General features: G+C 45.5%; 1 protein-coding gene across 4 annotated transcripts in view; it reads left to right on the top strand.

Moving 5' to 3' along the window:
- The first annotated feature begins 748 nt into the window (after positions 1-748).
- ADGRE1 (adhesion G protein-coupled receptor E1) overlaps positions 749-12,298 on the top strand; it is a 47,677-nt gene continuing 36,127 nt past the window's right edge. For 2 of the 4 annotated variants that reach the window (XR_010344372.1, XM_064382005.1), the window contains exons 1-3: positions 749-1,016; positions 4,882-4,944; positions 11,637-11,783. Coding sequence is in view for 3 of the 4 variants with exons in the window: in XM_064382005.1 (XP_064238075.1) it covers positions 986-1,016; positions 4,882-4,944; positions 11,637-11,783 (241 nt within the window). In the remaining variant the exon portion in view is untranslated. The other 2 variants (XM_064382007.1, XM_064382008.1) reach the window with 2 other exon arrangements.

Here is a 12,298-nt window from a genome sequence, read left to right as displayed (position 1 = left end):
CTGACAGTAGGTGGGGCATAAATACCTCAGCTCCCTTACGCCTCAGTTGGAATAACTCTGAAGAGTATGTTCCATGCTGCTCCCCAGATGTCCCCGGGGAGGTTAAGCTCCACTTTCTCACCATGTAACTTGTTTGAAGACACACCCAGTATTGGCTCTTTGCCTTTCCTGTTTCACCTTCTCCCTCCCCAGCTGGTGTATTCTGGGGTCACCTTCTTAATAAACTACTTTTGCTAGAATCCTTGTCTGAGGGTCTGCCCTTGTGAGACCTTGAGATGTTACCAGTTATCAGAGAGAGTTAGGAAGCTGGGAAAAGGGTGGAAGTGTTGCTGTAGCGTGGTCAGATAGAGTGGCGATCTGAAGGAAAATAAGATGATTAAAGCTCTTGACTTTGGAGTCAGAGGGTCCTGGGTTCAAATCTGAGGTCTGAGAGATCTTGGACAAGTGACAAGTCCTCTGCAAGCCTAAGTTTCCATTTTGTTGGTGAAGGGAGGGAGGGAGGGGAATTCCTACTTTATAAGGTTGACATGATAATGAAATTGCATTCTGTTGGCGGTGTGACTAGCACGGTGCCTGGTACCTGTGATTGTGATGGCTGTTTTTATAAGAGGAGACTGGAAAGAGACCCTAAAGGCTGAGATTTGCTTCACTGGAGGCAGGAGATGGAAGCCTGTTTATTGGGTGCAATGAAAGAAGCTGTTGAGAACTGGGAGATAGACTGGTGGGAAAGAGAGAGAGAGTGGGAAGGAGAGGGTGAGAACAGTACACATTAGGCAGATTAACTTCTCTTTATTGTGGAGAAACGGGGAAATTAGGATTTTCTAGGCTGTCTTTTAGTGGCAGCAACTCAGCAAAAAGCACTCTGATGGCCGGGCAGAATTGAGCAACTCTGGCCCCGCCTTCCCCTCTTCCTACACCTGCTGTTACTGAAAGCCAGTGGTCAGTAGAAAAGCTGCTTCTCTTTGAATGACAGAACCACAGCATAATGCGTGACTTCAACCTGCTCCTCTTCTGGGGTGAGTGCGAGGCTGAATGGGGGGCTGGGGAGGCCTGGGTTGGAAATAGGCTTCAGAGAAAAGGGAGAGCCATGAATGGTCCAGCCAAGAAAGAGATCATAAGTCTAGGCTGGCTGCTGCAAACACCTTTATTCAGGAAACCTTTGACAAAACTTCATAGCTCAGGGAAGTCCATCTTTCAGGACAGATTTTCTTTATGGTCATTCATTTGACCTGTGTTTCCTGAGCACATCCTGTGTATCAAGTGCTGTTCTAGGCACTAGAAGTTATAGCAGTGAGGAAAAAAAAGACTACGTTCCTGCACTCTTGAGGTTGATATTCTTGTGGGTAGGAGAAGACAGGAAAGAAGGGACAGATGGTCATAGCCCACTTAACACTGTTGTAACTTCTTTAAACATAGAAGATAACCAATTGTCACAACATTTCTATGACATTGGGTCATTACTAGTTCTATTTTGCAAAGAAGAAAACTGAGGCAAACGAGATAAACTAATTTTCCCAAGACCACTTAGTCAATAAGATGTAGAGCCAGGATTTCAACCCAGGCCGTCTGATTTCAGAGTTTGTAAGCTTTTTTACTGCACTGTGCTGCCCCGAATAACAAGTAAATGATGGAATTCCAGGTAGTGATAAGTGTTATGAAAGAAGTTGTCTAGAATGTGGTTGGGGGTTATGTGGAAGGGAGAAGTCTGGGGTTGAGGAGGGGCAGTTTGTGCTGAGTCCTGAACAATGAGATAGACCTGTCCTGTCTGCTCTTATTTCTCTTTCTTCAGGTGTCATTTTGTCTCAGCCTTGTTTATCTTCCACGTTACTGTTTTTTCTTCTATGTCTTGTGTGTTTTGGTCATTGGATCAAATTTAAGAATGGAGGATATAGGGGGACATCTTCTTCTTCTTTTTTTTTGAGATGGAATCTCACTCGGTTGCCAGGCTGGAGTGCAGTGGCACGATCTCAGCTCACTGCAACCTCTGCCTCCTGGGTTCAAGTGATTCTCTTGCCTCAGCCTCCCAAGTAGCTGGGATTACAGGTGCACACCAGCACATCTGGCTAATTTTTGTATTTTTAGTTGAAATGGGGTTTCACCATGTTGATGAGGCTGGATGGTCTTGAACTCCTGACCTCATGTGATCCACTTGCCTCGGCCTCCCGAAGTGCTGGGATTACAGGCGTGAGCCACTGCGCCTGGCCAGGGGACATTTTCTAAGTAGCAAGTGTACGTTTTCTCTGCTGTTGTACAGTAGTTCTGATTCCCCTATTTTACCAAGGAGGAAACTGAGGCACAAAGAGATTAAATAATTTTCTCAAGGCCACACAGTCATTAAGTGGTGAGGCCAGATTTTTAAACCCAAGCATTTGACTCCAGACTTTATATGCCTAAACTGTATGTTGGATTGCCTCTAAAATAATGAATGAATGAGCAAAATAATTTTTGTTAGTAATAATAGGTGGAATTTGGGAGTTTGAGTGTGTAGGAGTTGTTGACTGGCAGGCTACATTAGAAGAAATCGGTGGCCTGTGGACATCAAATGTAGGAATGCAGAGTTTTATTTTGGGGTGTTAGCAATGGTGTTAACCATTAACATTCCTATTCTGACCTGAAGTTAATCAGCAAAGAGTTGTGATGATGATAGTAATGATAATAATGGTGATGATGATAATGACGATGGTGGTGACAATAGTGATGATGAAGATAGTGATGGTGATGATGATAATATTGATGACGATGGTGGTGGTGATGATGATGTTGATGGTGGTGATGGTGATCATGGTGCTGCTGCTGCTGGTGGTGATGATGGTGATGATGATTATGGTGATGATGATGATGGTGATGGTGGTGATGCTGATGATTATGGTGATGATGATGATGATGGTGATGATGGTGATTATGGTGATGATGATGATGGTGGTGATGATGGTGATGGTGATGGTGATGGTGATGATGACTGTAGTGATGATGATGAAGATGGTGATTATGGTGATGATGATGATGGTGATGATGGTGATGATGGTGATGATGGTGGTGATGGAGATGATGATGGTGATGGTGACAGTGATAATGATGGCAATGATGATGATGGTGCAGGAGGCCTAAATACTGCAGGGCTGCATTGCCTTTAAACATTAAAAAATGAATTGCCTACCCTCTCATGAAATTTTAATACTGTATATCTATATATGTATTTTCTGCATATCCATATGTATCTTATACATAAAAGAGTAAGTTTTAAAAAATCTCTTCCTGGCTAGGCATGATGGCTTACGCCTGTAATCCCAGCACTTTGGGAGGCCGAGGCAGGTGGATCACAAGGTTAGGAGTTCGAAACCATCCTGAACAACATGATGAAACCCCGTCTCTAATAAAAATACAAAGATTAGCTGGGCGTGGTGGTGCGTGCTTGTAGTCCCAGCTACTCGGTAGGCTGAGACAGGAAAATTGCTTGAACCTAGGAGGCAGAGGTTTCAGTGAGCCAAGATCGCACCATTGCACTCCAGCCTGGGTGACAGAGCAAGACTATCTCAAAAAAATAATAATAATCTCTTCTTTGAGGACCAAGAACAAAGTCTGGGTCTTTTCGGGGAGGTATTACCCCTTTTGAGAATGCATGCTTTAATGTATGTTTTTGAAAATCAACTGGAATTTTTTTTTTTTTTTGAGATGGAGTCTCACTCTGTAGCCCAGGCTAGAGTGCAGTGGTGCGACATCGGCTTACTGCAACCTCTGACTCCTGGTTCCTGATTCAAGCAATTCTCCTGCCTCAGCCTCCTGGGTAGCTGGGATTACAGGCACGTGCCACCACACCCAGTTAATTTTTGTATTTTTATTTATTTTTATTTTAATTTTGGAGGCTAAGAAACATTATTATTATTATTTTGGAGACAGAGTCTCGCTCTGTCACCAGGCTGGAGTGCAGTGGCGCAATCTCAGCTCACTGCAACCTCCACCTCCCGGGTTCAAGTGATTCTCCTGCCTCAGCCTCCTGAGTAGCTGGGACTATAGGAGTGTGCCACCACGCCCAGCTAATTTTTGTATCTTTTTAGTAGAGATGGGGTTTTACCATGTTGGCCAGGCTGGTCTTGAAATCCTGACCTTGTGATCTGCCCGCCTTGGCCTCCCAAAGTGCTGGGATTACAACTGTGAGCCACCACACCTAGGCAGAACTGTTTTTTTTAGAGACAGGGTCACCTAGGTTGGAGTGCATTGGCATGATCTCGATCTCGATCTCGGCTCACTGCAGTCTCAAACTCCTGGGCTCAAGCAGTCCTCCCACCTCAGCCTCCTGAGTAGCTGGGACTACAAGGTGTCACTACCACCTGGCTAATTAAAAAAAAAATTTTTTTTACGAAGTCTTACTGTGTTGCCCAGGCTGGTCTAAAACTGCTGATCTCAAGTGATCCTCCCAACTCAGCCTCCTGAGTAGCTGGGGCTACAGGCATGTGCCACCGTGCCCAACTCATTTTTGCATTTTTTGTAGAGATGGGGTTTCGCCATATTGCCCACGCTGGTATTGAACTCCTGGGCTCAAGCAGTCTACCCACCTTGACCTCTTGAAGTGCTGGAGTTACAGGTGTGCACCACAGTGCCTAGCCTGGAACTATTTAATCAAAAAAAAAAAAAAAAAAGAAGAAGAAGAAGAAGAAAATGAAGACAGACAAAATGAAAAAAAAAAACGAAGTGCCAAAAATCGGGAATGGTCACTGATATGCTTATGCAAAATAGTGTATGTTTGTTCCTTGACTGAGTTTGTCATCTAGCCTCTTCAAACCTGTTTCTGTGAGGCCAAGCCAGAAGCAATTTTGCAGGTTGAGCCCAAAAGGGTTTTGTTTTTTTGGTGGTTCACGGTGTTTTTCTTTTTTCTCTTCACAGGGTGTTGTGTTATGCACATCTGGGAAATGCACACAGGACCCACACTGAAACCAACAATAAAAAGTAAGCTGGCCAGAGAGAATGCAGATGCCTGACACGGTGGAGAATGCTTTCTCCCCAGGAAAAATCCTGGGAAATTAAGCCTCATCTGGATGCTTGCTGGGAGCTAGTTAGTGGCAGAGCAAGGGTTAACTTGCAGGCCTCCTGATTCTCACTCCAGGCTCTTTCCTTTGTGCTTAGAATTGCTGTGTGATCTCAGGCAAATCACATAACCTCTCTGAACTTCAGTCTCCCAAGCTGTGAAATACAGGTAACAATAGGGATGTTCTGTAACTTAAATTCAAAAAGGTAGCTTTGGAAACCACCTGGTATGAGCATGAGCTTTATCAATGGTAGTGTATTAAGAGTAGGGATGGAATTTACTCAAACTACAACTCAGTGTGAAGAAACATAAGTGACAGCCGGGTGTGGTGGCTCACTCCTGTAATCCCAGCACTTTGGGAGGCTGAGGCAGGCGGATCACCTGAGGTCAGGAGTTCAAGACCAGCCTGGCCAACATGGTGAAATCCTGTCTCTACTAATAACACAAAAATTAGCCAGGTGTTGGGGTGCAGGCCTGTAATCCCAGCTACTTGGGAGACTGAGGCAGGAGAATCACTTGAACCCAGAAGGTGGAGTGGCATTGAACTGAGATCGCACCATTGCACTCCAGCCTGGGCAACAAGAGAGAAAACTCCGTCTCAAAGAAGAAAAGAAAAAACATAAGTGATTTTATGTTTTGTTAAATACTCTCATCTTCCACATAAGCTCTTGCTGGATAAAGGAAGAAAGACATTGTCAGTTCTTAGTTGTTGATACGGTTTGGCTGTGTCCCCACCCAGATCTCACCTTGAATTGTAAAAATCCCTAGGTGTCAAGGGCGGGGCCGAGGCGGGGATAACTGAATCATGGGGGGTGGTTTCCCTCTACTGTTCCCATGGTAGTGAGCAAGTCTCATGAGATCTGATGTTTTATCAGTGGGAGTTCCCCTGCTGTGATGCCTCACAGGCTTCCCGGTTGGATTCTGCAATTAAACCTACTTTACAGATGAGAAAACCAAGGCCCAGAGAGCATGGTGATCAAAGCTGTGAGGAGACCACATTTTCGGGGCTATGGCCCTGGACCTGGGCCCCAACTCTCCTGTTTTCTGTCCAAATGACCCAACAGCTTCTCTGAGCCTCGGTTTCCTCATATGTACCATGGGCGGAGGGTGGTACCCACTTCCTGGGCTGTTTTTTTTTTTTTTTGAGGAGTCTCGCTCTGTTCTTATCCCACAAGTCTGGGCTGTTATTCTGGGCTTGGGTGGGTTTGAGTTGTGAGGGAGTGGGCTAGAGGAAGAGGATGATGGGAAGCTCACAGCGTTAAGGGACCACAAGTGATAAAATGCTGGAAATCTGCAGACAAATGTTGCCTCTGCAGATGAAAGAGAAAGCTGGAAATGAGAAGAGAGATACCATCAGAGGCCTCATGCAGGGAAGGGAAATAAACAGGGCGCATTATAGGAGCAAAGAACTTGGATCTCAAAACTGAGCATATGACAAAAACAGGGTGAATAATGTCACAATCACGATAATCTATTCCTTATTTATTTATTTATTTATTGAGATGAAATCTCACTCTGTCACCCACGCTAGACTTGATCTCTGCTCATTGCAACCTCCACCTCTGGATTTCAGCACTTCTTCTGCCTCAGCCTCTCCAGTAGCTGAGATTACAGGTGCACACCACCATGACCAGCTAATTTATATATATATATTTTTTTTTTGAGATGGAGTCTCACTCTGTCACCCAGGCTGGAATGCAGTGGCTTGATGTCAGCTCACTGCAACCTCCGCCTCCTGGGTTTCAGCGATTCTCCCGGCGCAGTCTCCTGAGTAGCTGGGATTACAGCTGTGCACCATCACACCCGGCTAATTTGTGTATTTTTTAGTAGAGATGGGGTTTCACCATGTTGGCCAGACTGGTCTCGAACTCCTGACCTCAGTTTATCCACCCGGCTTGGCCTCCCAAAGTGATGGATTACAGGTGTGAGCCACCGCACCCAGCCATTCCTCCTGTTTTTATGACACTTTTTCATTTCTTCATACTTCATACTGCCAGTTGGTGTTGGTGTTATGGTTGGTTCCTCTCTTTTCACTCCTCACATCCAGTCCATTGGCAAATTTTGTTAGTGTTGCTTAAAAAAAATCCCACTTTGCGTTCCCTCCATGCTCCCCTCTGGGTTGTATCTACTGACATCGTTTACCTGGACAAGTGCAGTCACCCCCTCCTCGATCAATTTCCTTCTGATCTTCTATAGTTCATCTTCCAACCAGTGGCCAGAAGGCTTATGTTAAAACCTTACTCTGTGTCCCTACTCTGCTCTAGATCCTCCCAGGACTCCCATCTTTCTTTGACACAAAGCCCAAGTCCATTATTCACAATAGTCAAGATGTGGAATCAGGCCAGGCACAGTAGCTCACGCCTGTAATCCCAGCACTTTGGGAGGCCGAGGTGGGCGGATCACCTGAGGTCAGGAGTTTGAGACCAGCCTGGCCAACATGGTGAAACCCCGTCTCTACTAAAAATACAAAAATTAGCCTGGTGTGGTGGTGTGCGCCTGTAATCCCAACCACTTGGGAGGCTAAGGCAGGAGAATCGCTTGAACCCAGGGGGCGGAGGTTGCAGTGAGCCAAGATCACACCACTGTTCTCCAGCCTGGGTGACAGAACAAGACTCCGTCTCAAAAAATAATAATAATAATAAAGACAAGGGATCAACTTAAGTGTCCATTGACAGATGAAAGGATGAACACAGCGTGGTCTACATACACAGTGGGATGCTATTTGGCCATAAAAAGGATGAAATTCTATAATTTGCAGCAACATGGATGAAACTGGAGGTCATTATGTTAAGTAAAATAAGCCAGGCACAGAAAGACAAATATGTCCTGACTCACATGTGGTTGTGCTATTGTGCTACTGAGCGCCAGATGTTATTCCTTCCATCTAACTGTGTTTTTGTTTCTGTTTCTTCTTGAGACAGAGTTTCGCTCTTGTTGCCCAGGCTGGAGTGCCATTGGCATGATCTTGGCTCACCACAACCTACGCCTCCCGGGTTCAAGCGATTCTCCTGCCTCACACTCCCAAGCAGTTGAGATTACAGGCAGGTGACACCACGCCTGGTTAATTTTGTATTTTCAGCAGAGACAGGAGTTTCTCCATGTTGGTCAGGCTGGTCTTGAACTCCTCAGGTGATCCACCTGCATTGGCCTCCCAAAGTTCTGGGATTACAGACTTGAACCACCATGCCTGGCCCTAACTGTGTTTTTGTACTCACTAACCAATCCCTCTTTACTTCCCTTCCCCATTACCCTTCCCAGCCTCTGGTAATTATCATTCTGCTCTCTACCTCCATTAGACCATCATTATTGTTATTTTAGCTCCCACATAGGAATGAGAACATGCAATATCTGTTTTTCTGTGCCTGGCTTATTTCACTTAATGTAATGTCCTCCAGTTCCATCCATGTTTCTGCAAATGATAGGATTTCATTATTTCTTATGGTTGAATGATATTCCATTGAGTACATATACCACATCTTCCTTAACCATTCATCCACTGATGGACACTTAGATAGATTCCACCTCTTGAATGTACTTTGGATTTTGGAAGGTCTGGCTCTGCTGCTCTCTAGCTGTGTGTCTTTGGGTAAGTTACTCAATCACTCTGAGTCATGTTCTTTTCACATATGGGTATAGGGAATTGTGTTCATTTTCTATGGCTACTGTAACAAATTGCCACAAACTTGGTGGCATAAAACAACAAAAGCTTATCTATCATTCTGGAGGTCAGATGTCTGAAATGGGTCCCACTGGGCTAAAATAGAGGCTTTGGCAGGGCTGTGTTCCTTCTGGATGCTATATAAAAAAACCTATTTTCTCTTTCTTTCTTTCTTTTTTTTTCTTGAGATGGAGTCTTACTCTGTCACCCAGGCTGGAGTGCAGTGGTGTGATCTTGGTTCACTGCAACCTCCACCTCCCAGTTCAAGCGATTCTCCTGCCTCAGCCTCCTGAGCAGCTGGGACTACAGGCGCCCACCACCACGCCTGGCTAATTTTTTTGTATTTTTAGTAGAGACGGGTTTTCATCATGTTAGTCAGGCTGGTGTCGAACTCCTGACCTCGTGATGTGCCCGCCTCAGCCTCCCAGAGTGTTGGGATTACAGGCATGAGCCACCACTCCCAGCCGAGAGAACCTGTTTTCTTCCCTTTTCCTGTATCCAAGGCCAACCACATTCCTTGGCTCATGTCCCCTTTCCCCATCTTCAAAGCCAGCGATGGCTGGTCGGATCTTCCTCACATCACATCTCTCTGACAATGCCTTTCTTGGCTTCAACTTTCACTTAAAGAGACTCTTGGGGTTACATTGGTTGCCCCAGGATGATCCAGGATAATCTCCCCATCTTGAGATCAGCTGATCAGCAAACTTAATTCCACCTGCAACCTTCATTCCCCTTTTGCCATGGAGCATAACATATTCACAGGTTTCAGGATTAGAACGTAGTCATCTTGGAAGGGTCTGTTATTCTGCCTGCCACAAGAATGATAGCATCAAGTGAGCCTCTTTCCTAGCACCTGGGAGCCTGCCCCCACCTGCGATCTTGTCCTTCTAAAGCTCACAGTGTGGTGGTGAAGGTGGCCATGAAGGAGGGAATCACTGAAACAATCAAGCAGTCACCATTTTGATAAATTCCATAAAAGAGGAGCTCAGGAGCTATAGAGGAGTCAGGGAAGCCTTCTTGGATGAAGTGATGTTAAAGCAAGACCTGAAGAATGAGTGAAAGCTGGCCGGGCAAAGCTGAGGCAGAGGGAACAGGATGTGCAAAAGTCCTGTAGTAAGAGGGCTAGAAACGGAGAACAAAGAGAAACTGGCATGATGAGGCTGAATGATGCGGTTGCGTTTGGTCACTGGGGATTTTGCAGCTCATGCTGAGTAATTTGAGTTTTATTTCTAAGGAGAACAGGAGCATTATAGGCAAGGGGTGGAGGTGGGAGATCAAAGGTGGATTCAGAGATGACCATGCTGTGGAGTAGACGATTGTGGAGGACGATGGAGTATGTAGAAATGTTGAATTCAGAGGAAGATCTGGGTCAGGCATAGCCAAGGTGGTGGAGTGAAATGGGCAATTGTCAAATGACATTTGGGACAGGGGATCAACAGGGCTTGGAGGCTTACTGGATGTGGTGGTAAACTGAGATACAGAGAGGTCCCAGGACTGGATTGGCTAGGATAGAGTCATGATTGTTCCCATACAAATAAAATAACTATGAATGAAACAATTTAGATGTTTATTTTTCTCTGTCTAATAAATCTCCACCTTGAAGATGGAACAGGGTGGTGGGACAACCCTGCCTAGGAGGTCATCCCATCTCCCAAGTGCCTTTTGTCTTGTTGTCTCTCCAACCTTAGGTGTGAACCTCATCCCAATGGTTGGGAATGGATCACCCTCCTCTGTCCATCTTCCAGCCCAGGCGAAAAGAGAGAGGAAGTGTAGAGTATGCTCTTTCTTTTCAAGGGCATGACCAGATGATACATGCATCACTTCTATTCATTCTCCTTGGCCAGATTTTCATCCCGTGGCCACATCTAGCTGCAAGAGAAGCTGGGAATGCAGTCCTCAACTGGATGGTTATATTATTACAAGGAGGAGGGTGGAATGGGTCTGGAGGAGCAGCTACCATTCTTGGCTTTGAGGTTTGCTGCTGGAACTTGAACTCAAGTCTGCCTTGTCCCAAAACTTGCACTTTTGACTCTCTCACTTTTCTGTCTAGTGCTTGGATGTTCGTGGTATGATCCATGGACCAACAGAATGGGCATCCTCCAGGGATTTGTTAGAAATACAAAATCCCAGGCTCCCTTCCCCAGACCTACTGAATCAGCATCTGATTTTCCAAGATGTTATTGGAATCCAAAGGGAGACAGATGATACTGGTCTGTGGACCACACTTTGGGTAGCAAGGATCCAGAGCAGTGCTTCTCAAACTTCCCTGTGCACACACATCACCTGGGATCTTGTTCAAATGCAGATTCAGATTCAGTGGATTTTGCATTTCCATCTAACTCCCAAGCAATGCTCAAGTGGCTGACCGATAGACACTACTCTGAGTAGCAAGGGTCTAGGGTCTTCAAGGCACATGATTAAATATGATTGGCTGCTGTATCAGTTTCCTAGGGCTGCTTAAAACAACAGAAATTTATTCTCTTGAAGTTCTGGCATCCAGAAGTGTGAAATCAAAGTATTGGCAGGGCCAGTTTTTCTCCAAGGGCTATTGGGCAGAATCTGTTCCATGCCTTTTTTAAAAAAAGGATTTTGTTATTGCTGGCAATCCTTGGTGTTCCTCGGCTTCTAGACACATCACTCTGATCCCGGTTTCCATTGTTGGATGGCATTGTCCCTGTGCATGCCTGTGTCTCTTCTATTCTTATAAGGACAGCTGTGGCCCACCCTACTCCAGCACTGATTCATCTTAACTTGTATCTTAATTACATCTACAAAGACACAGCTTCCAAATAAATTAAATTCACAAGTACCAGGGTTTAGGACTTCAACATATCTTTTGGGGGGAACACAATCTAGCCCATTGTATGCCAACCTCCACCCTTGTATGCTGGGTTCCCTTGCAGCCTCACTCTAATGCTCTAATCTTGTCTAAACTTTTTGTTATGCACTGCCTAGATGCAAATAAATGTAGAGAGACTACCATGTGCCCAGCTTATGCCACCTGCACCAGCAACATGGACAGTTACTACTGTACTTGCAAACGTGGCTTCCTGTCCAGCAATGGACAAAGACACTTCAAGGGTCCAGGAGTGGAATGCAAAGGTGAGTTCATGCCCCCTCAAACCCTCCAGCATTTGGTGGGAAAATCAAGTAAAAGCTGGCTGGGTATTGAATGTAGGTACTTCCCCTCAGCCCAGCATGGTTGATTGGTTTCCGTCCTTCCTTCCTTCCTTCCTTCCTCCATCCCTTTCTCCCTCCCTCTCTCCTTTCCTTTCCCTTCCCTTCTCTTCCCTTCCCTTTCTCTCCTCTTCCCTTTGTTTCCCTTCACTTCCCTTCCCTTCTCTTCCTTTCCCTTCCCTCTCTCCCTTCCATTCCCTTCCCTTCCCTCTCTCCCATCCATTCCCTTCCCTTCCCTCTCTCCCTTCCCCTTCCCCCTCCCCTCTCCTCCCCTCCCCTCTTCTTTTCTTTTCTTCTCTCCCCACCCTCCCTCTCTCTGACCATGTAAATAATTCCTGGTCACTGTAAAATTTCATGAATGCTTGAGTTTCCTCACAATGTGGTGGCTGGATTCCAAGGATAAGCATCCTAAGAGAACGAGGTAGAAGTACATAATATTT

Source organism: Aotus nancymaae, unplaced genomic scaffold, assembly GCF_030222135.1.
Source record: "Aotus nancymaae isolate 86718 unplaced genomic scaffold, 86718_ANA_hifiasm-v0.15.2.pri h1tg000028l, whole genome shotgun sequence".
NCBI classification, from domain to species: Eukaryota; Metazoa; Chordata; class Mammalia; order Primates; family Aotidae; genus Aotus; species Aotus nancymaae.
Note: the sequence above shows the minus strand (reverse complement) of the source record. Positions and strands in the feature narration are given on the sequence as shown.